This window comes from Parasteatoda tepidariorum, chromosome 2 (assembly GCF_982258835.1).
Source record: "Parasteatoda tepidariorum strain Cologne lab strain chromosome 2, Ptep-v5.0, whole genome shotgun sequence".
In the NCBI taxonomy this organism is placed as follows: Eukaryota; Metazoa; Arthropoda; class Arachnida; order Araneae; family Theridiidae; genus Parasteatoda; species Parasteatoda tepidariorum.
The window spans coordinates 6,639,037-6,663,710 of NC_141756.1; the positions used below are offsets into that span (position 1 = coordinate 6,639,037).

At 27.2% G+C, this 24,674-nt stretch overlaps 1 protein-coding gene across 15 annotated transcripts in view; it reads left to right on the top strand.

Annotated features, from left to right (window-relative positions):
- The window catches only part of LOC107442217 (uncharacterized), a 63,691-nt gene that overhangs the window by 36,753 nt on the left and 2,264 nt on the right, over positions 1-24,674 (top strand). For 12 of the 15 annotated variants that reach the window (XM_043056154.3, XM_071177088.2, XM_043056150.3 and 9 more), the window contains 5 exons: positions 13,220-13,292; positions 13,884-13,999; positions 16,210-16,305; positions 21,305-21,360; positions 22,030-22,110. In XM_043056154.3, coding sequence (XP_042912088.2) covers positions 13,220-13,292; positions 13,884-13,999; positions 16,210-16,305; positions 21,305-21,360; positions 22,030-22,110 — 422 coding nt within the window. Of the gene's footprint in view, positions 1-3,004; positions 3,160-13,219; positions 13,293-13,883; positions 14,000-16,209; positions 16,306-21,304; positions 21,361-22,029; positions 22,111-24,674 lie in introns of those variants that run through there. The other 3 variants (XM_071177095.2, XM_043056173.3, XM_043056182.3) reach the window with 2 other exon arrangements.

Genomic DNA, 24,674 nt, shown 5'->3' on the forward strand with positions numbered 1-24,674 from the left:
TCCTGCATGTTTTTTTCTTTAAATTTTGAAAACAATTTGACAATCCATTTAAAATGTTCATTAGTGTCTGTTGTATCTTAACTTTTTAACTGTTTAGTTACTTGGTTAAAAATTTTCTGCCATAAAAGTTTTGACATAATTGTATCAAATTTCTCATTAAAAAATTTAGCTTGCTTTATTTTCATGTCTAACATCTTGTGTGTTCCTATGTAATCCATAGCTTAATTTGTTGCAAAATGTTTGTTTTGTATTAACTTGTATGGTTTTTTTGTGGTTGCTGCTTATTATTGTTAAATTATCTGGTTATGTTAGTTGAAAATAAATAAGCTAGCTAATTTACTTCATTCTTTTACTCTAATACAGTCTTCACATTACTTTTTCAAGCAAACTTACTCATATATTTAACATTTGTGTTGGATAATATACATACACATTTTTGTGTTCAATATCACATTTAATATCTTAAAATTAATCAAAAATAATCTTTTAACAATCTTATTGATTAATAAGTAATATAAAATTTATACCATTTTTATTTCAATATGTATTCCATTTATCTCTGTAGTTTCACAGTATCTTTCTAACTTGATTTTATAGACAAAAATTAATAGCGTAAAGAGAATGTGGTTTTAAGAGGAATGCACTGTTTATCATATTTTAAAATATATCTTTCTGTAAGAACCATCACTATAAAACTTCTCTGTTTTACTCAATATGCAAATCATTATTGTGATTATTATTATTATTATTCCTACTTCCTACTATTATGTTAAACTATTACTATTTCTTTTATTTATAGCTATTTTATGTTTTATTGCTAAATGTTCTTTATATCATTAAGTGCTTGCTCTTTTTTAAATGGCGAAGAAAATGGCGCTGTGCCTGAAGTTGTTAATTAAAAGTTGCACATGAGTTATATTGAATTTAAAAATTAGGGCTTATTATTTTAAATCACTTTGTAGCACCAATTTTTGAGCAAATTTAATTTTAGGAAGTTGTCATATTTAAGAAAGATCTAATTAAGTTAATGAATATTACTGTTAGTTTGATAGCAAAACTTTGAAATTCTTATTTAAAGAAAAAGTTGGAGCTATTAACGAGAAATGATTTGTTGAAGTAAAAGTTTTAATAAGTAACTGAATGATGTTGGAGTGATGCATTGATTCAGTATCATTTGCTAAACTGAATGAAAAAGTTGTAGTTTTTTGTTTTAATTAACTTTAGTTTGCCTTAGCTTTAATACTTTGCATCCAATCTATTCGATTTTAGATTCTTTATTTCCTTATTTTATAAATTGTTCCATTCGTATATTTCATACTTTGATTCTTTCATTCTTGCATTTAAGTTTTTTTTCTTTCTTAGAAATTAAAAGTTGTCGATTCCATTTCTAAAACCATTTTAAAGTTTCTAATCATAATTATTTTTGAGCCATGTATTTAGTTACATATTTTCCAGTTTTTTATGATCAATGCTACTTTTTTTGTAATAAGATATGTATATGCTATATAATTGATCACTTTTGTATTAAGTGTAGGGACCCAAAAAATCCTTTAATGCAATTTTTAGATTAAGTTGCATTTGCTTAAACTAGTTAAATTATCTTTCTCTGTTTCTTTTTCTTTTTTTTTTTTTTGCTCTTTTTTTCTGTTACAAATTTTAGTATACTTTTTCATAATTTCCAAAATTTTGATCATATTCTTTGTAATTTTTGGACTAATTTTGCATATGCTAAAGCAAATTTTAAGGCTATTCTGTTAAATTATAGTTTTATGATATAAAATTATCTAAGAGGTAATTTACTTAAAACGTATGTCTGTTTGAAATTGCGTAACTTTAATCCATGTTAAAATGTTGTATTAAAATGTATTACTTCTATCTTTGGAATGTTTGTTAAATGTTTAAATGGAAGTAATTTTTTTGAAAACAGAAAAATTAACTTAAAAAGTTAATTTTCACCTTTACATTTTAATTATTAAAATCGTGGCAATGTATTGTTGTGATTATTACTTGTACCCTGGAATTAATAACATCACAATGTGATTCTTATAATGTAAATTAAAGATTTTATTAAAAAAATATTGTGTGTTGCTCCTTTCTTTGGTAATATTTATAAGGTAATTAAAAAATTGTTTTGTATTATTTTTATTACCATATAAGCCAGTAATTTAGGAGAAAAAAAAATCTAATTTAAATACACACACTATATCGTGTGTTTTTCTTTAAATTGAATCATAATACAGGGTTCAGCACAAATAAATTATCCGATTTTAAATATTTATAGTTTTGAAACTATTTCACATTTTACAAAAAATTATTTATTGTTCAGATATAGAGTGTTCGATTTGTGATCCTTATATTGCTTGACGAACTTCTAATCTGTACTCAAGTTTGTTTTACCCAACTTGTAGTTTTATGCTGTCAATGGTTTCTCATGCATGTGTTCTTTTAGCTCCACTTTGAGTGCGTGACACTGTTTATACAAAAATCCAGAGACCTTACTCTGATTTCTTTTTATTGGGTTATGTCAAATGCTCTGTTTATAAATCATCTAAATGAAAATACTGCAAGAATCTACAGAACGAATTTCTGTTGCGTTAGAAACCATTAAAAATGTAAAACTTCAAAAGTGTGGACCGAACTCAGGTATTCTGCTTGACATAATTAACTACACATCCTTAAGACCCATTCCGACCAGGATTTCCAAATTTTTGGCTTCTTTTTATTAAAAGTGAGTCCCTATTTAAAATATGAGTTCTCTACTTTTTTTTCCATCTATTAATGTGCATAATCGTAATTATTCTATTGATTGAGAAATAAAGTGAAGGATTTTAAAGCAAGTAAACAGTTATACTTCAAGGCTTTTAATTAGGACAGATAAAACACCTGCATTGTGACTTAGAATTATTCCAATTCACTTTAGCCATTAATGAAAGATAAATTTTATCATTTTTATCTTCAAAATATGGTTGAAATTTTGTTAATGTGCTATTTTTTTTCCTCACAGAATTATGAACCCTTGGGATGCGATATTTGACCTCTGCAATTTTTAGCTTATTCGATACATTGTAGTGCATAAATAGAATTGCTACTACTTGATTACAGATTAGGTGTTTGTCCCATAACATAAGATTTGCACATTAAACTGGAAAAAAAAAGAAACATGGTATATTTTTCTTTGATTTTATTATCACTTATTGTATAACTGAAATAGTTTCAAAAATATGAATAATTTTAATTTCCTCTCTTATTTATTTTAACCATGTATAAATAGTCATAAATTAAACAGAGATATTTGGAACCTAATTATAAGAAAACTACAGATTAAAAAATATTAATTCTATAATCTTTTGTCAAGAATCAAGATTCTATAAATATTTCAATAAATTTATTTAAATAATTTTTTTAAAAATAATTAATTTAATTTTAAAGGATTAAATTATTGTTTTTGAAACCAAGTAAACTTTGTAATGTGTAATTTGATTCTAAAACTTCAACTTTATTTTCAAAATTACTAATTTGCTTTAAAACTAACTTTTTAAAGCTAAATCATTGCTAAATTAATTTCTTATTTTGAGTTATATAATATTTTAAATTACAGTAAAGTATATATATCTTTTAAAGCATATATAGTTATTTGGAGATAATTATAAGTTGACATTTTACTTTATACTCTCTTGGTCAAAATTGTGGAAGAAATTTCAGGAGTTTATTTTTAGCATGTTTATTTACTGTATTTAAATATTGTTATTATTTTTTTATATAAGTTGTTATTTATGTTTATTTGTGATACATTAATTTGAAAGTCATACATAAATGAATGCATAAACATATAGCCATGACACAAGGCTTACTACAATATTTTCTATTTTTTGTTTCCATGAATTCTTTTTTTCATTCTTCTCATTTTCTTTTATTTGCACATTAAAAGTAATAGCAATTTTAAAGTATAGTTTTTGCTTAGAGATGGATAGTTTTCCTAAGATTTTGGAAATATATCATTGTTATTGTTTTTGAATTTTTATTTCCTCTCTTTGTATTTGTTTATTTATATGTCTCATGGTGATGGGTCTTCCTTGAGCACTTGGTTTAAATTTTGCTATTGAGTTATTTGAAGTTTTTTTTCATATAGTTAAGTTATTTTCTCATATAGTTTAAGACTAGTTTATAACTGTGTATAGCTGGCCATTCTTTTCACTATACAAGAATTTGCATTTTGTTTCTATAATTAATTTAAGTATTAAAATAAGCATATTACACTTGATTTTTTATGAAACTTCTTCTAACTGCACTTTTCAGACTTTTATTTCTGCGAACTCATCCAATAATTAATTGTAATTAATATGTTTAATGACTTTATATCTAATTGAAATATTAGTTCTTGATCAATAGTTGATCATAAATACTTTTTTAATAAAACTTCTCTTGCTCAAAGCAGTTGAAATGGTGAACGTTAAGAAATATTTAAAGACCAAATCCGCATTGATATTTGAATAAGAGTCTATTAAAACAAAATAAGCTGAAGAATTAACAAAAGGGTTAGTAAATTTGATTGGTGCCTTTTTTACTATGGGAAAGAATTTTGGTTACATTTGCATAAAGCAAGTATTTATTAGTTCTGTTGTTCATGTTCACAGACAAACAGATTAAATAGGACAAAATATAATTCACAAGCCTTTAAGTAGAAAGGTATAAAAATTCACAAATATACTTCCTTATGAACAACATTTTGCATCCCATTACCAAGTCCTCCCATAGGATTCCCTCAGAGGACTATTTTATAATAGTGGGCTAACATTCTAATTACTTTCAATTATTTTAAAATTCAATTTTAAGTTATGATAATGTCTTTTTGATTTTACCAAACGTGCATAGAGTAATCGATAAATTTTTTTTTGCAGATTGAGAGTTTTGAGTCTACGATTAAAAGAAAAATATCTTTCATAGGAATAATTTTTTGTTTTTCATTATGTAACCCAATTTATCGATAGTACTAAATAGTTATAATATTCAAATACAAAGAATCGTGAACCAATGAGCAATAAATTAATTGCTTTAATCTAAATTTTGTTAGAAATTTATTTTAAAATTTATATTTTAAAATAATAATTTTCAATTATTTTAAAATACACTTTTAAATTATAATAATGGCTTTTTTAATTTGCAAAAATGCTTAAAGTAATCAATAAATTTTTTTTTGACTGAAATTGAGAAAGATCTCTTTCATTGGAATTCATGGAAATAATAATTCATAGGAATAATTTTCTGTAACCTAATTTATAGATAGTACAAAATAGTTATAATATTCAAATTCAAAGAATCATGAACCAATGAATATTAAATTAATTGCTCGAATCTAAATTTTTTTGGATCTAAATTAATAATTATTATGCATAATGCTTAGAAACTAGCCATATCTATCCACTCAAGCTTAAAACATACTCTTTCCTAAGAGGGATAACGATCAAGGCAATTTTTTTCTCTCAATAATTCGAATTACTTTATTACTTTGTTAACTTTAGCATCTTTTAAGAGACTGTTTTTATCTCATTGGAAATGTGAAATGCGGAAAGCAAAAAGTAAATTTAAAAATGTTTTAAACTAACTTATCACTAAAAATTAAAGTAGGATCTTATAAAAGTGGGAAAGATGAAAGAATAAAAAAACTGACTCTGATTTGAACTGAGGTCAATGTTTTTTAATTCCAAGTAATTTCACAATGTCGTACATTTTTAAACTTGTAAAATGCTAAGCTGTTAAATTAAGTACAAGTGTTTCTCTTCGAATTTAGTAAAACATTGTGAGAGAGAGGAGTTCAAATGCCTATGTTTATATAACTGTGTAATCAAATGAAAATACCTCCTCTTATTTAATTTTGTTTACTTTAGGAATAATAATGTTTAAGAAATGATTATGAAAACATTTTTTTAATATGTTTATTTACAAAGAAAAGAAGTTTGATTTTAATATGCAACAAAGGCTGTAATGAATCAGTAAAGATATGATTTTTAAAGGGATTTGAACACAAAATTTGGATCATTAACAAAGAAATGGCATCACCATAAACTTAAGATAACAAAAATGGCTCCCAAAAAATATATAACCTTTATATCAAAAGAGAATAAGAAATTTAATTAGATTTTGAGATGCTGAATTGAAATAAGTCACTAAAATGATTTCTAAATAAAGTTTTTCTTGTAATGATTTATCTCACTAAAGTATGTAATAATAGCTATAGAAAACTTAATTATTTATGCATTTAATAATTTATGCAGAGTAATTTTTATTTGAGTACCCTTTATTTAAGCATTTATATGGATCATTCTCACGAAAACTGTCATTTTTCAGTTCATAAAATCCCCAAAAAGTAAAGTGAATAAAAAGCTCTGAAACTTTTTATATTAATAGAAATAGGTAATGGCATTGTAAAGAAAGTATATGTCCTATAAATTATACTTAATATTTAGATTAATTAATTTTTAAAATAATTAATTTATAATTAATTAATTTATAATAATTAATTAATTAATTTTTAATAATTAATTAATTAATTTAATAAATAAATTAGTTAATTTAATAAATTAACTTATTAATTTTTCAATTCATTTTTCAAATTAATTAATAAGTAAATTAATTATTTTCACTATTTAAAAAGTGAGGGAATGATATTTTATTTTAATACATGTTTTTATCTAAGTTACATCTACCTAAAGTTTGAAAATGATAACATACTAAGTATATCTAATATTTATTATAGTTTAGTCTTATATATTTAATAGTTTTTACAGGTTTGGGAAATAAAATTGGCTGGCACGATTGAACAAAAAAAAATTTAATAATATACTTATCTTGAATCATTCCCTCACTTCAGCGTCATTCCCTCACTTTATACACTAGTGAGGGAATGACGAATTCAATAAAATTTAAAAATAACAGTTAAGCCTAATTAATTTCTGAAGTCAATCACATACGATTATATTCATACAAGAAAGCAACATATAATATCCACTTTCTTGATGAAGTTGTATTTTATTTTACTCTAAAAAATGACATGAGGGAATGACAAATGTAAAAAATTATCTGGTTTGATTCATTCAAATTTATTCCACAGCAAAGCTTCTTTAAGTTGAAGATGGAAACATACTGCAATTTTGTTCTATGATGCCAGTTGTTAACTTAAACTAAGTGAAGTTTTTATTAAAATATTTTTATTCTAAGAAGATTGCAGGTGATAAGAACATTGTTGTGAGGGAATGACGCGAAACACTGGGGACAAAGTTTAAAATAGTGCTGTGTTAATATTTTAATCAGAAATTAAATTTGAAATTGATTTTCTGAATTCTATATTTCAGTATTCTGAAATAAAAAACACGAATTTGTAAAAAAAAAATTTTTATTTCAGAAACAATTTTTTTCTTTTTTTAAATCAGCAGTGGGGACAAGTGAGGGAATGACATATTAGTATATTTTAATTACCTAAAATAAATAAAAAATGATAATTTTATTTTTGTTCTTTTGTTAGCTTGCATTCTGAAGGACACTTTCCCTGAAATTTTTTTTTTCGTAAGCTGTAAAACAAACAAAATATACTGGGGACATGAAAATGACTGTTTTTGTGAGAATGACCCATATACTTAAAGAGAATTAACTTGATGGAGAATATATTTAAAGAAAAATGGCATTTTAAAAATGTATCTGGTTAAAAAAAGAATTGAGGAATCTATGATAAGGTATTATAATATTTTTCTGATCAGAGTTTTGAACTTGATTCTTTAAAATTGAAAACTACTTATTGACTTTCACGCTATATTTTTAGAAAGGTAGCCCAGCCTACCTGTCCTTTGATGCGCCTTCTTTGCTGTATCCTATCTAAATAAGTAATACTATCAAATTAAGCTACCTTTCCTTAAAAACACTGCCTTTTTATTCATATTCCATTTAAACAGAATAATTCACTGTTTAAATGATGAATACAAACTGGTAAAATTATCTGTGGTTATAGGTTTAATTCGGATTACTATTGTAAATATTTATTTTGTCAGAATTATTCTCGACTGGTTAAATTTTTTAAAGTTGTTCTTTTTTCAGGGGTATATTAATGACATTTTTAAGTGATAATAAAATTGTTCTTTATATGCCTTTTTTTTTTAGCATCTAAACGAATCTTTAAGTGTTTATTTTCTCCTAATTTTCAGTTTAAATTATATATATTAAAAAAAAAAAAGAGAAAAGCTTTCAAGCTTTTTATCAATAATCATTTTTTTTTAGTTTACTTTTTTTGAACAAAAATTTGTGCACAAGTGCCTGTCTTTTAACATGTCTTTCATTATTTTTTTATGAAGTACAAATTTTTCTCTTATTTTGATAATGAATGAGAATATTTTTTGAAATACACATATAAAATAGTATGAGAGGGTAATTTAAAAGTTGTTGATGATCAAATTTAGTTGTTATTGCACATTTCGTTTTACTGTGTTAGGGTCCCTTAAAAACTCAAAGCTCTTTTTTATTTCTAGGAGGACCCTGCCTTTAATGAGCAGAATTGTTACTTAAATAATTTGTGAAACGAAGTACAATTAAAATTTAATTGACGTTTTTTGAAAAACTTCAAAAAACAAATGTAGTTAACGTAAAAGTATGCATCAACTACCCACTTATTGACACTTTTTATAACTTCTAAAAGATTACAACTACAATCATATTGGTGTCTAGGTTTACCAAAAGGAACATCATGTTAGTGGTGTTGTCTGCAGCACCATTTATTGACTAGATTCAGGGTTAACTCTTTCTATCTTTTAGAATTGATTATTAACTAAATAAAAGAGTTAAAGTCTATTAAATAGTTTTCACAATTCATGCGTTTAAACAGAATGCAACCTACACATGTGATTTGTGCATTTTTCGAAATGTGGGAAAAAGCTAAGAAAGATGAGTGAAAAATCATTCCTACTGCTTAAGAGTAAAATTGTATTATCAGTTTAAAAAAAATTTAAAAAAACAACAGCAGGGAAACAATAAATGCTTTTTTTCTGTATTTTTTGAAAACACATTTTTAGAAACAATGTCAAATATCATGCTAAACTCTGGCATCTCTGTCCTCTTTTTCTTTAGTTATTCTATAAATTAAGTTGCCTTGACATAATGGTTAAGGCACTGAAGTATCACTAAAAAGGGACCTGAGTTCTATCCTTGGTGGTGGCTTTGAACCCACTTACATTCAGGGTATTTGTTAGTATGGGAAATAAGGGCAGCTGGTGCATAACTACAACTACATTGCCATACTGTTGGTCTGTCTAAGAAACTGTAGAGCTTTAGCCTTTATTTCTGTTACTACCATGCTGTTGGTCAGTCTAAGAAATTGTAGAGCTTTAACCTCCATTAACGAATGCCTAAGCTATTGTTATAATGACTAGCTGGTTCAGGGTCTTTCTCCCGTGTAATTTGTTTCTGTTTTCATTTCTCCTTATTAGTACAACTGACATTTGATCATTATTTGAACACACAGGAATAGCTGTCACCACTTCTAACTGCATTATTGGTGTCCACACTCTCTCACCTTTGAATTCTATTTACTAGATACAAATTATAGGCCTGTCACACTTTAATGTCAGCACTACATTTTTTGTCACACTCTAATGTTCCTCTAACCTCTACTTACTAGATTATCAGTTATAGACTTAGCCTGTCACACTTTGTGACAGCACTTCACTATTTTACAGCACTTAAAGATTCCCTTCGATTAAAAAAATAGATGGAGTTTCAGATTCATTCAAAGTTAATTCATAGAACTGCAATTGGATGCTGATAATACATGTCCAAAGCCTTTCAATCAAACAGTTTGCTTCTTCTTTGAAAGATAAGTGGGTAGTAAATGCCGCTTAGCTTTTCATAGCTGATTATACTTACTAATATGTGTGATCTTCTGCTGATATTATATTTCAATCACTGTTGTTGCACAATTTCTGATTTGTTGTTATTTTATCTACATTAAAATGCCTTTTTTCACCATATGTCCAATTTCAGTTTCCATATGTCTAGTCATTTCGGTGAACTTCAATTACCATGTTTTTATATTACTTTCTGATATCGTGTTTCCCTTTAAAACTTATTTGTTTCAGAAATTATTTTAAGTATAATTATTGATTGTTTTTTAGGATTTTTGAAATATAAGTGGTAATCAAATGTAAGTGATGATTGGTTTCTAGTAAACAATATAATTAGATATTCAAATGTAGATTGCTTAATGTCACTTAGTGAATCAAAACTGATACTCCCAAAAACAAAAGATCTTAATCATAGCTTTATTCTTACTTTAACATGAACACTTTACTTGGAAATTACATTATCATTTTTTTTTTTTATTTAACTAGGAGGCCACACTTTCTGCTTGCTCTGCTCAGTAGCTTCCCCGATTGCTTATCATTCATAATTTTTTTCCCTTCTGAGTCAATATTTAAAATAAAAAAAATTTTTACTAAAATATTTAATTATTATAATTTTATTTGACTACATTTCATTAATATGTTAATCATAACAAAATGAACGATTACCTGGATTCAAAAAGTAATTAACTGTACTTGAAAAAATGTAGGATTGCTTAAAAAAAAACTTAAGATCATACTAAGAATTGCAAAATGTGTGACACAATAAGTAATTTTACACTTTAAAGATTTCCAGTCGTAAATTTTTATCATAAAAACTGTTCTGATTGAAAAATGCTTTTTTAATTAATTTATTCTTTTTTAAAATTTCAATATAAAAATTAAGGTAGTATTTAATCACTCTGTCTCATTTATTTGTTTGTTTTGTTACTTTACGCGTCAACTCAAGCATGAACTTATAAAATGAAAATCTAGAGATCGATAAATATATTTTTCTACAACAATTGATAAAAAATCATTATTTAAAGCAAAAATGTAAGAAAAAAAATCTGCAAGGAAAGCAATTAAAATTGCAATAGCTTTCAAACAAATTAAAATTAAAAAAAACAGACAAACTAATGTTAAGTTCGTGAATGAAAATTGTTCTTTCAGCACGTCAAATTGTTAATTTTAAATGTTAAAATAGAAAACATTAAACAGCTTTTGATATCTTTTTTCTAGTAAAAAGTCACTAATTTTTTTTACTATTGCTAATCATATTTACATTCTTAAATATTATGTCAATTCTATAATATTGTATTCACCAGAAAAGGCTGATAGTAACATATTATTTTTAGTATATTTATATAAACTAAAACATTTCTAATATTTCATTTATTCTTTAGTTTGATACTCTTTTTTTTTTTTGTTAACTTATGGTTTAATCACTTCATGTTATAACAATCAATTGTGTTTAAAAAGCAAGAAAAAGGCAGTCAAGATAATAAGTGTTGGGCATACATAAATTCTTTCATTTATCTTTATTGTGCAGAATTTATTTAAAAATATGAATGAAAATAGAAGTTTAAAACTGTTAACTGTTTTAAATTATAACAAAACTAAATTAAATTTCTGTAAGACAAAACCATTACGTATATTAATTCTTTTTTTTCTTCCATACTATATTATTTTTAATTTAAATTTATTTATTTAAGTGTACTGTTGATTTAGAAAGATTATGACTTTTAAAATTAAATAGAAAAAAGGGAAAACTGAAGAATTGATATTTAGTTATTAAAAAGGAAATTAGCTTGTTAAAATGTCTTGTATGAAAATAATTTGTTTTCAACTTTGTAAATTTATTAATTGTTCTACGGAACTGATAACATAGTTTGTTTTTTGACTAGAAATAAAACCTTTTTTAATCTAGTTTTAATATTCACAACTATTCCTGAATCTACTTTTTGAAAGTTTATAAAAGTGGGTTGAAAAATTATGAAATATTTTAGTAAAATCATTTTTCAAAATGTAATCTAGTGTGTTCTGAGATAAAGTTTTTTTTCCTCTTCTTTTTTTCCAAGAATAAAAATCTTTTTTTCGATTTATCCTTACATTATTTGTGCTTCGATTATCTGTACTCATTTTACTACAAATACTGCAAATTATTTTTAGACTTATTTGCATTTAAGACTTATTTGCCTATTTTTGAAATTTTGTGAAATAAGAAAGTATGTTAAATGTTTTAAAAGTGGCATGTTTGAAGACATTGAATTTTGAAAAGAAAATTTTTTGTTAATAATTTTACTAAACAATACTATTTAGAAGATTATTTTTAATTATGAATCCTTCGACTCTCAGTTCTTTACTTCAATTGCAACCAGTTTGCCTACCAACTTCTTAAAAAACCGTTTTCATTACATGTTATTAATTCAGGATAATAATTTTAGTTTAAATTTTTCCTAGTAACATGTCAATTAAAAGTTTAATTCCAGGCTTTTATTCCAGGCATATAATTTTCAAAGAAAAGAAATGTTTTTAGAATCATGTGTGCAGAACAGATGGGAGTTAAATTTTTATTTTTCAAAGTAATTAACTTATTTGTTTTGATGCTAATTAAACTGAAAGGGATATGTCAGATGTGATCTAGTGAAATATATTTCATTACGTGGAAAAGAATGCACTCGGGAAATGTTAAGTAAATCATTGTTTCTCAACTGCCAGACCGCAGATTTTTTATTGTAGAGAGAATGAGGAAGATCAGGAACAAATTGGTAAAAAAATTGTTTAAGTGCCACACTTTGGTATGAATAAAAATTTTGCCAAGAGTTCAAATTACTAACTGTACTGGTCCGTAATGAAACACTGAAATATTTTACTGGTTCTTTAAGTAAATAGGATTGAGAAATGTTAATTTAGATTATTCGTTTTGTGTTTTGATTTCACATTCTGGAAGGAGCTATGAAAAATATTTTCTGTTGGACTGAAGAAAAGTGTTTCATCAGGTTGATATCTCTGCCTTTCATTTACTTTTATTCATTCACAAATAATTTTGATAAATACATTTAAGCCCGTATTGTTATATGATTGTATGCTCATTAACAGAAGTTTTGCCTGATAGTTGACGTTTTAAATTCTTTGCTCGAATACATACAAATTGTTTTTATGTTAAGTTTCATTTTCGTACTATAAAAATTTCGTAGTACTGTCAAAAAGTTGTTTTTGTTCCTGTATTATTATTTTTATTATTTTATAGTTTTTACCTTACAAAAAATGACTATTTCCTTTTCTTATTATTTTGTCTTATTGTTTTTTTTTTAATTTCTTGTCTATTTTGTCATTTTTTTACTGTTTATTCTACCTAGATCGCAATATTCGGATGATAAAAGACAAGAAAACGATAGCCGAAAAATACCTGTTGACAACCGTAAAGCAATTGTAAGTATATATTTTATTAAAATTATTTGTTTGGTATGTTATTTATTTATTTTTATTATCTTTTTTTTTTACTATGTTAAATTAAATACACATTCTTGCTTAATCTTCAATTGTAGCTTTTATATTTTTTTGCTGTGTTTTAGTAATTGTTTTATTCTTTTTTTCCAAAATATTTGTAGACTTTAATGGAAAAAGGCTTTAAATCACTTCATCTTTTAAAAAATCTAGCGACTGCAGAAGTCTTAATTAAGCAGATCATGCAGAGAAAAAAAATTAATTTCTGTAAATACATCTTACAATAATATAGTTTTAAACCTTAAGTGCTTTTTCAGAATGTCTTTTGGTGTCTTTTTCTTCCAAGCTCTCCAACTATAACTAAATGTATCAAATAACTTCTAATTTTTTATGTATACTCTTTCAGTCATATTTGTAGAAATTTCAGTCATATCTTTAGTTAAAAACTATGTATGAATAATTTCAAGTTTTGTTGAAAATAATTTAATAATAATATTAATAGCTTCACATAAAAGATGAAGAATAAATGTAGACTGATGTTTTTATTGAATATATGTGGCATTTTGCTATTAATAGGAGGAAAGGCGTGTCATGTATGTTGGGAAAATACCTATTGGCTTTACTGAAGAAATTTTACAACAGCGTTTTAGTGTATTTGGCGAAATAGAAAACATCCAGATTAAAGTTCGTGAGTGAGTAAAATTTTATAATTTTGTTTAGCATCATGAATCATTCTGAAGTTGATTCAGTTTGATTAGATTTTATTTAACATTTAATCTTATAACATAATGCTAAATGTTCTTATCCATTAAAAATAACATTTTCTCTCTCTCTTTTTTTTTTAAAAAAAAAAGTCCTTAAAAAGTTCTTTTTTACAAACTTATGTCTTTTCTGTTTAATCTTACAGCATTATGAACATTGTATTTCTGGTCACATTATCTATTTTAAAAATGCCATGGCCGGAAAATTATCCTACCCATAAACTTGGTTGAAGCCGCTTTTTTTCAAAGGGGATACACTTTTAGTTCATTTTCTTAATGAGGGTGCAAACAAGATTCTATTTGTACTAATAATAGATATTTCTGCAAAAATTATTTAATAAAATTTATTCTGAAAACTTATAAGTATTCTTTTTGTATACAAAACTTAATGACAAATTTAAAGGGATGTATAATTACAATTAGATTTCTATAAGGATTGAAAATCGCGTTGCTAGTCATGATCGTAAATGCAAGAAGAAAAAGGCGCAGATTTGAAGGGACAGTCCAGAGTAATGTAATGAAAAGATTTAATCTAGTAATAGCATATGTTATGTGTGTAAATTATGTTCTAGATCTATACATTTTATAGTCTTACAACAGGTGTTCAAAGTTTCTGCCATAAAGATCATGCGACGTATCATGCATTTGGCCAACAAAGGAACATTTATTGCCATTTGTGGTCCCACACTGAGAGTTCCTTTGATTGCAACAACAGCACTAATGAGTCTTTCCACAAGATGTATTAGATCTTTACGATTTATAATCTTACAACAGGTGTTTAAAGTTTGTACCATAAAGCTATCATGCATTTGGCCACCAAAAGAACATTTATGGCCAATTATGGTCATACACTAGAAGTTTCTTTGATTGTAACAGAATCACAAATAAATCATTTCTTAAGATTAACTAGGACTATATAATTTATAATCTTACAACAAGAGCCGTGGTTGCTCAAGAGCGTTTGTCTTCCAATGAGGTGAAACGGATTTGAATCCCAGCGACGGCTAGCCGATATGAATTCCGCACCGGGCTCGCACCAGCCACAGTGCTAACATAAAATATTCTCAGTGGTAGACAGATCATGGGTAAGAGTCCCCTTGTCTAGCTAACAATAGGTTTTGATGGTTTTCCTCTCCATGCAATGCAGATGCGGGTTAGTGCCATCAAAAAAGTCTGCCACAAAGGCAAATTTCTCCCAATACTTGATCCAGGAGTTCTCTTGTCTTCTGGATTGGGTTCATAATTTCAAAGCTACGGAGTAAAAAATTCGTAGTCGTAACCCTAAAATTGGGTCGGCTGTTCAAAGATGGTTATAAGATAAGATAAAATCTTACAGCAGGCGTTCAAGGTTTGTACCATAAAGCTATGATGCACAATTATTGCCAGTAAGGGTCATACGCTGGAAGTTTCTTTGATTGTAACTGCAGTGCGAATGAGTCTTCTCTCCAGATTTATTACAGACTTCACAGGCTTATGGTGTATGGTAGCTGAAAAAGCTCCCCTCAGAAAGAAATCTAATGCTATTAAACTTAGTAAGCTTGGAGAGGGATACATCCAAGCACCAATGCAGTAATGCTCTGTGGTGCAACTGCATGATAGAAATGCGATGCAGACACCACATAATGATTTGCACTGATATTTCCGATCACGGGTTGCTATACAATTCCCAATCCTTATGATCTGCCTTGCCTTCCATAGAAGTTTCTCGCAACTTTAAGGTGGACAGTATAGTTTTCTGATTTCTCATATAGAATTGATATCTAATATTACATTGTTACAAATTGGTGAAGGTTTTAATACACCATCTGCCCAAAATTATCCTCTGTGATATGGGCTTGGAAGGTATTGAGGTATGATGTGGATCTTTTTTTGCATCAATGGTGGCTTGCAGGGCCACACTTTCTATCAGTTTTTAAAAAATGGCCATAGGGATTGACTTCCAGGCATCCATTACAGATTAGAAAAAGGTTGATTTTGGCTGGCTGTGTAATCCGTTTTCTGATTTATATTTAAGGTGTTCTATATTTAAGAGACACAAGTAATCCTAAATCCTGATACAGTTCTAATGAGTGTCTTTTGACAGATAGTGTATTGGTTGAAAAACGTTTTATTAATTATTATTTTTATTTTATGATCAATAGATCTGAAGCTCAAAATGATTGTGGAAGTGTAGTTGATCATGAATATGGTGACTGGAGCCTAATGTCTTCCAGTAATGGCATGGACAGATGGAAAAAGTTAGTAAAATTTTTCGATGCTTTTCCGTTTCACCCGCACAAGTAAAATCAGCTATTTTATTTATCTGTTTATTTTTTTTAATAAAATTATTAAGGATCTGAAAAAATAATAATAATGATAAAAAAATGCCAGGATGGCTCAGGGGAAAGAGTGCTCGGCTCCTAATGAGGTGAACTGATCTCAAATCCCAGCGATGGCTCACCCGGCTTGCACCGACCATATTGGTAATGTGAAATATCCTCAGTGGTAGGAGACTTATGGGTTAGAATCTCCTTGCCATCAGGCTAACCATGGCAGTTTTTTACTGTTTTTCTCTCCACGTTACTGCAAATGTGGGTTAGTTCCATCAAAAAGTCCTTCGCAAAGACAAATACTTGATCCAGGAGTTCCCTTGTCTGGATTGGCTACAAAATCGCAAGGCTGCAGAGTTGAGCATTAGTAGTTGTAAACTCAAAATTGGTTTCGCTGTTCAATGACGATGATAAAATAAAATGATTAAAAAAACAGTTGAATTTACTTGTGGCCTGTAACTTTACATTGGCAACTTTATCGACTGCTCTCGAAATGGAAATGTACCAATGTTTCTTTTATGTAAATTTTTTATTTATAATCTCACTTTGCAACATAAAATTTGTTGAACTCATAAAAATTCAATAAACTTTCTGCACAATTAGCTTATATTAAAATCTTGAGCAAATTTATTCATAATCATCTTTATTGTTATTTTAGATCAAAAATAAGCAGCATGCTCCTCTCTTTCTCTTTATATCTTTTATGGCAAAATTCTTTTCTTAGTGAGTATGGGATCAGCAAATTACGGAATTTTTTTTTTTAATTTCAAGCTATTTGAAATCTAGTGAGAGAGCCAAGTATTCTAAAATACATAGATTAAATAAATCATTTGGGCAGATCATACGAGGGTTGTAAATTAAATAGTGGCAACTTAACCTTGAAACTCACAGAAGGGCGGGCATGCGCAAATTGGATATGGGAGCGGTGAGGTGGCACTGTTGTCGATGTGTAGAGTGCAAAAAAAAGTCAATTTGCTTAGAAGGGTAGTTGTTGCATGTTTTCAAAAGGTGATCATCGGTCGTGGCTTACAATCGAGGTTGCCCGTGGAAAAATGCAACAGAATGCTATCGAGGATTAATGGAAGCCTCTGGAGCAAATGTTTTAACGTGTAGGATAGTAGCACGATGGGTTCAAGCATCTCGTCTTTTTTCGTCATTAAGCCTTTTCACAACATGCTTTAGAGCGATGGAAACGAAACTCCTCACTTTAACGCCACGCAACAACTACTCTTCTAAGCAAATTGACTTTTTTTTGCACTCTACACATTGACAACAGTGCCACCTCACCGCCACTCCAATTTGCGCATGCCCGCCCTTCTGTGAGTTTCAAGGTTAAGTTGCCACTATTTAATTTACAACTCTCGTATATAAAAAGTTGGTATATGCATTGAAGATTGAGATGGATGGAGCCATAAGAAAAGGTTTTAATGAACAGTCTGCAAAAAATAAAAAGTAAACGGACTACCGCTGTAACTTTTGATCTAAGGATCGGACAAGCACATTCTAAGACTTAATCTTAATGGTTCAATGAGAAATATGGAAACATACTTTCGCTGAGGAAACATAGCTTTTTTTGACGGATTCATATTTCTGACTCCCAAAACATAGGAGGTAGCTACAATCTGGGAAATATGGTTTTCATAGTTTGACCAGTAGATTGCCACTTAATGCTACTTTTACTTTTTGCGTATTTCGTCTTATTTCATTAACTTCTTCAGCAAATTGTTAACTTTTGCATACAATTATAAAACTTGTTTATCCAAAAATAGTACCATGCCAAAAATAACTTTTAGTAAATATTTATCATTTTTTTTTTAAATCAAAAATTATCAAAATTTTGAATTGTAAGGTGTACAATTTTTTACATCATTTTAAAGAATGTAATTTTACATGCCAAAATACAAAATTTGTGCAAAATCAGTCAAATAGTTCCTGAGAAATAAAGTTTTAAAAAGCCATACATTTGAAATTCGATTTTTCATGAATTAGACTGATTTCATTTAAATTTTGTATTTTGCTTTGTAAAATCACATTCTTTAAAATAATGTAAAGAATTTTATATCTTACAATTCCAAATTTTTTCTACTAATCCTAAATAAAATAATAATAATAAAAAATATTTACTAAAAGTTATATTTTGCATTTGAATATTTGTTTTATATATACAGGGTTCCCACGGTCCTTAAAAGTCCTTAAAAACTGCTTAACTTTTATTTTGGAAAATAAGGGCCCTTAAAAGTACTTAATTTTGGTAGAAGATTTTTAAAGGTGCTTAATTTTTCAGCATCACTATAGTTGATAAGAACAATTTTTCAGTTCATTGTTTTAAAACATATAGTCATTCTTTTATCACCTAGAATTAGACCATGCACCGAGACTAAAGCATTTTAGAGAGACAAGAAGGGATGTGTGTGAGAGGCCTACAGGCAAGGAGAAGAAAGCATGTCCTTTTATTAATGCATTGATTCTTTCATTAATATATACTGCCTTTTGCCTAGAAATATACTCTATGAGAAGAGTGACATTCTGAAAGAAAAGAATAGAGTGTGGACAAGGGGAATACTGCACATGGAAGAGATAGTGCTTTTTTGGGGGGGAGGAGTTCTAAGGTACTGAAGTGGTAAACCCACACTGACCTTCAAAATTGACTGAATTCAAAAAATTCAGTTCTACTGGTAATGTATTTGCTCATAGGAACAAAGTAAAACCCTAAGAATCGAAGTATCAGAAAAAATTTTGAACTAGTATCCATAACGAAAACTATTTCCAAAATTCTTGAAAGAATTAAATAAATTTGCATAATATTTCAGTGTGTAATAAGTAACTGTAAATTAATTAAAAGCAGTAAAATTTTTTTAAACTCATGATTGTGCTAAAAATTAAACAGATCTGTAATAAACAGGGTTTGAAAAATCCCATCCCACCTAGATTTTACATCAAAAACCTGAGATTTATTGGGGTTTTGGTGAAAACCTCAAGTTTTTTCACAGTATATTTTTATTCCTGAGTACTAAATAAGAATGCATGATTTGCTCCTAACAAGATAGTTAAATTTTTGGTAACTATTTATAACTTGTGCTGCAATGTAAATTTTTTTTAAAGTTGTAGATTGTTACGTTAATGTTTTTATTTCTTAAGGATAGGCAGATTGTTACATAGAAATTTAAATCTAATCAATTAAAAGATCCCAAACTTTTTGATATTAATGTCGATTAGAATAAAATTCAAACTTAGATTTTAATAATCATTTTTCTCAGTTAACATTGTAACTTAATATGCTGTTTTTTTATTTTTAATTTCTATTTAATTTTTGCTTGCTTTAAAATTAGTATATATTTTTCGTCAGATTGTTTAGTATTCCTAATATCAGTTAATATTATGTAAAATAATTTCCTAATATCAGTTTTGATTGTAAAGCTCATGAAAGTAAATATAACACATTTGCTGTTGAGTAATAATTTCAAAATGGTTGCATACTGTTTTCAATCTGTTTTTTATAAAGTTTTGAATAAATTTTTTCCAAAATTATTACTTCACGATAAAAATAAAATATCAAATGATTCTAAGAGAATAATTTTAAGAATGATAGTGGGTGATAAAGAAATATTACAATTAAATATCTATAAATGATAATGAAACAAATAATTTATCAATATTTGTTAATTAAGTAACCTTACCAATTTTCTGGTCATAGGAATGTGTTGATACCTTTAGAAAATCATTTTAGACCCTTTCATTTATATGTTTCCCCCGAGAACTAATAAAAAACGTATTGGTTTGAAAATTATAAATCTTCTCAAACATAATTATATTTTTATTTTATAAAAACTTTCATAAAAATATTTATGGCAATGAATTTAAAAAGATATATATATTAAGTTAAGCCTAATTGAAAAAAAGCGGAAGGATTTCAGGTGATTAGATATTAGTATGACCCGTTTTTACTTGAAATAGGACTTCTCTCATGTATAACTCTAATTCAACTTCTTAGTGTTAATTTTTTTAATGTATACCCTTTTAAATGAAACATTTTGCTAATAGAAATGTATATATATATATATATATATTTTTGACATAACTGATTATTTACCAAAATTGGCCCACTGCTGAATTTGTGATGCATGTCTAATAGCGAAATATAAAAACTTTATTTGCGAAATACATTACTTTCTTTATCTCAAATTTATTTATTTTCTCTTTTTTTAATATGTGAAAAAAAAATGCAAATTTTAATATCTGCTCCTAATTTTACAATTCAATTTCAATGAAATGATTAAAAAGGGAATGCAGGTGTATATTCATAGATAGGATATTTCATAGATGTCGTTAATCTTTAACAATCTAAAAATGTTTTAAAAAAACCCAAGCCAGATTTTCAAAAATAATAAGCACTGTCACTTTTTGTATATATTTATTCGATGATAAATACTTATACTATTTTTAAGGTCCTTTATTTTTCAAAAAAAGTCCTTAAAAGTGCTTAATTTTTGCTTTGTTAAAAGAGTGAGAACTGTAATATAATTTTATATTTTATAATTTTGTGTAAAAAATTTTAACTGGCTCAAAAAGTTCTTGAGATATGCCGAAATATGCGAAAATTAAAATTTGATTGTTTTAAACTTTGGGACGCTTTATTTACCAAACTATGGGGACTATATTTCCCTGATTACAGCTATCCCCATAGTTTGGGGGTCAGAATTTGAATCCGTCAATGTTGTTGACTGAAAATGAGTTAACTAGACATTGCATGTGCAATGACAAGTTAACTCATCATTGATAAGCAACGTTTGGATTTGAAATAAACTGGTCAACAATGTTAATAGCAAGATAGTCGTTACACCAAGCTTGCTTTTTTATTATGAATATAATTTCTTTTTGAGAAAATAGTTTTTAGTCCAAAGTCTAACTTTGTTTAATCACTTTATAGGATGTACGGCTTTGTTACTTTTAAGAAGCATTCTGATGTTGCTCGTGCTATTGAAGGTTTGTACATTATGTTTATAAGATTTTGATTTAATTTTAATTTGCTGAAATGCATTTTTCTTATTTTTCTGATATTTTTTTAATAATATGTTAATTGTAAAATGAATAGATGAATATTCTATTGATTTGGAAATATTTCATTTAGCTTTACAGTAATGCAGTATAATGATACGTATTTATGTTTTATATCAACTAAACATTTCTAAAATATATCGTAATTTTTTTTGTTACGTTGCATTACCTCTTGTTTGTTAATAAAATAATTTATGAAATAGATTAAGAATTATGCATAAAAATATTAAATAATAGATAAAATTTTTTTTTTTAAATTTTGCCATTTTTTTTTTTTGCTTTCAATGTTATTTTGTTACCTAATTGCAATTAAATATTAGGGACTGTGGATGATATATGCACTCTAATAATCATTTAGTATAGTCGAAACTTTAACAGTAATAAAATATTTTAGGCAAGTTGAATTAACAATAATGTGTTTTTTAATGTTTGTGTATTGTATCCTTATGTGTAATTAAAAACTATTAATGAAATGAAAATGGTTAATAACAATTCTAAGAATCTTTCGAATTTAATGGAATTTTTCTATTCAATAAAAATAATATATGCTATAATATCATATAATTTTTTATAGTAATAATGTTATTCATTATATAGAAGGTCAAAAATGGTGGCCAGAGCTTAAACTCAACTTTGGTGGAAGGCGAGAATTTGTGAAAGTGAATTACAGTGATTTAGGTATAATATTTTTGAAGTCATTTTCTGTTTTTTTCTAAGCTTAGTAAACCAACAGAAATTTGTATAACTCTCTAAAAAATACATTTTCTCATTTTTTGTTTTTTTAATACCCATTAAGTTTGATCAATAAGAAATTAAATGATCTTCCAAAATCTCATTATAAAAATATGGTACATTTATACCTAGTTTTTCTATTTTGTCCTATTTTATACAGTACGACCTCGAAAATCCGGACTTCTAAAATCTGGAAATCTCAAAAATCCGGACTCTTATTTCCAGTTCGTCAGAAAAAATTTTCAAAAAAAAAAATTCGCTTAAAATAAAAATTTTAATGCAAGAGCGCAAAACCGCAACTCTACTCCAGCAATGAAGTAGTAGAGGAAGAGGTGGGGGTGGGGAGTGAATGAAAGCTCATAGCTGATAACAAAATTCCAGTCATTCTTATCAGCTCTGTATAGATAACGAAGAATATAGAGAGGATTCCCCTCTATATTCTTCCATAGGTAAGGCGTGCAGGAGGAGGAATTCTTCTACCACCTTGTTTTTCCCCCTTGTGAAGAATGAAAACTGGTTTTTTCTTAACCTTGAAGCATAGGAGGTGGGGACAAGTTTTTTCATCCCCCAACAAAAAAAGGATTAGTATCAGCTGGTACAGTCTAGTCTAGAAGCATCTGTTTCAGTTATAAGTTGAAATTCAGCTCGCGTTTTAAGCCCATACTTTTAGTTTTAATTGCTAATATTATGTTAGCTAAACGATCGATTAAGGGGGAAAATGACAAAGGTTTGATTTTTAATGTCTCTTATTTATTATTTAAAGTGTATATTTATGTTAAGTTGTTAAAATTAAGGTCTACACTCGCACGTTTAATCGCAAAATCGGCCTGGCGAATTTGAAACTTTGATAATTCTATCGATTTTAGTAAGGTATCTAAAATCCGGAAATTTCAGAAATCCGTTGTACCTTCCAAACCCCCCAGCAGTCCTGATTTTCGAGGTTGCACTGTGGTTGCTAACTTGTGAAGAGAAGTTTAGTACATCCATTTTGTTTAAGCAAGGGGGATACCCAGCTAGTTGAAATTTTTATTCCTTTTAACTCGTGTGCATTCATTATTTTGATGGTGAGCCTTGTTTCATCAGCATGTCTTTATAATGTCTGAGTTGATTTAGAAAACTGTCAGATGTAAAGTGCTTTCCAAAATATGCTTTCTTCATGTAAAAGCTTACGAAAAAGGTATGGAAAAGGCATGCAATTTAAAACAAATATAGAGCCTTGCTGACAAGTGGAATTTGCTTGTTACACGACATCCTCACACATTGCTTCAAACCAAAGCACTACTCAAAAGTTTCAAATGGAAAATTTTAGATCTTAAACCATACTGCTCGGACCCTGCACCCAAACCCTTTTAATATACCCAAGCGTGCGAACGACGTTTCCAGAAAATTTGTCACCTGTGAGCAGGGTTGGGTTTTTGACGTCAAAAAGTGGTTTTTGACATGACAAGGGTATAATACTGGTTTAAACCGTCAAAAACCCGTCAAAAATGTCAAAAACTAAAGTTTGCCAAAAAAATATATAAACTTCAAAACTACCAACAGTTGCCATGCATTATATTGAAATTTAATTATACTATAGGTAATCAGCAGGTTTTAAAATATTTTTTAATTAAAATTAAGGTAAAACAACAGATTTAAAATCTCAGAAATTTATATTCAAATGCATGTGCAGAAAAATTTTGCACAAAATTTTTTTAAATATTTATATTTTGAAAAAAAAAAATATTCTTTTTTTTTTGATACTTAAGAAAATTAAAAGTTTATTACTATGCATTTTTGACATATAAGGAGCATATAACTAATATTTATAAGGAACTTACAAGTTATGTTGTATAAATACAAACTTGATACAAGTGTATGAAAATTTTTTTTAATGTTATACTGAATATCTTTATTATCCAGTATGTTAATTTGAAATTAAAAGTAATTATATTTGGGAATAATGATAAATATAATTCATATTGTTTATTATATTTATTTATAATTATTACACTTATCATTTTAAAACAATTTTTACCTCTTAATTTTTTTCCCCACTTGTATTAAGAATACAAATAATGCATATCTTGAAAGCAAGAAGTAATTATTCAACAGCTGAATATTTAGATATTCAACAAAACTATGTATATAGTATTCAGCAAAATGAAATTCACAAGTATTTGGATAAACTAAATTTTCAGCATAGTAAATGAATAGGCTGAATATACTGTAAATCGACACTAACTACTCTGTGTATTTAACAGAAAACACTTAAATTTGTATTGTCTTATGTTAAAAAGATTATTAAGTAGATTTAAAAGAATATTAAAAAGATTTTTCTTTAAAAGATGTCTAATGTACAAAACTGCTAATGTTTATCTTTAAAAATGTCTAATTTTTAGTATAATCTATACTATACACTAAATTTGGTTATAAATAAATTTCTTAATAATATCACTGCAGATTTTCAATAACACATGAAAATGAATACATAATATTACAAAAGATGTGAGCTTTCAAAAGTACAAGAT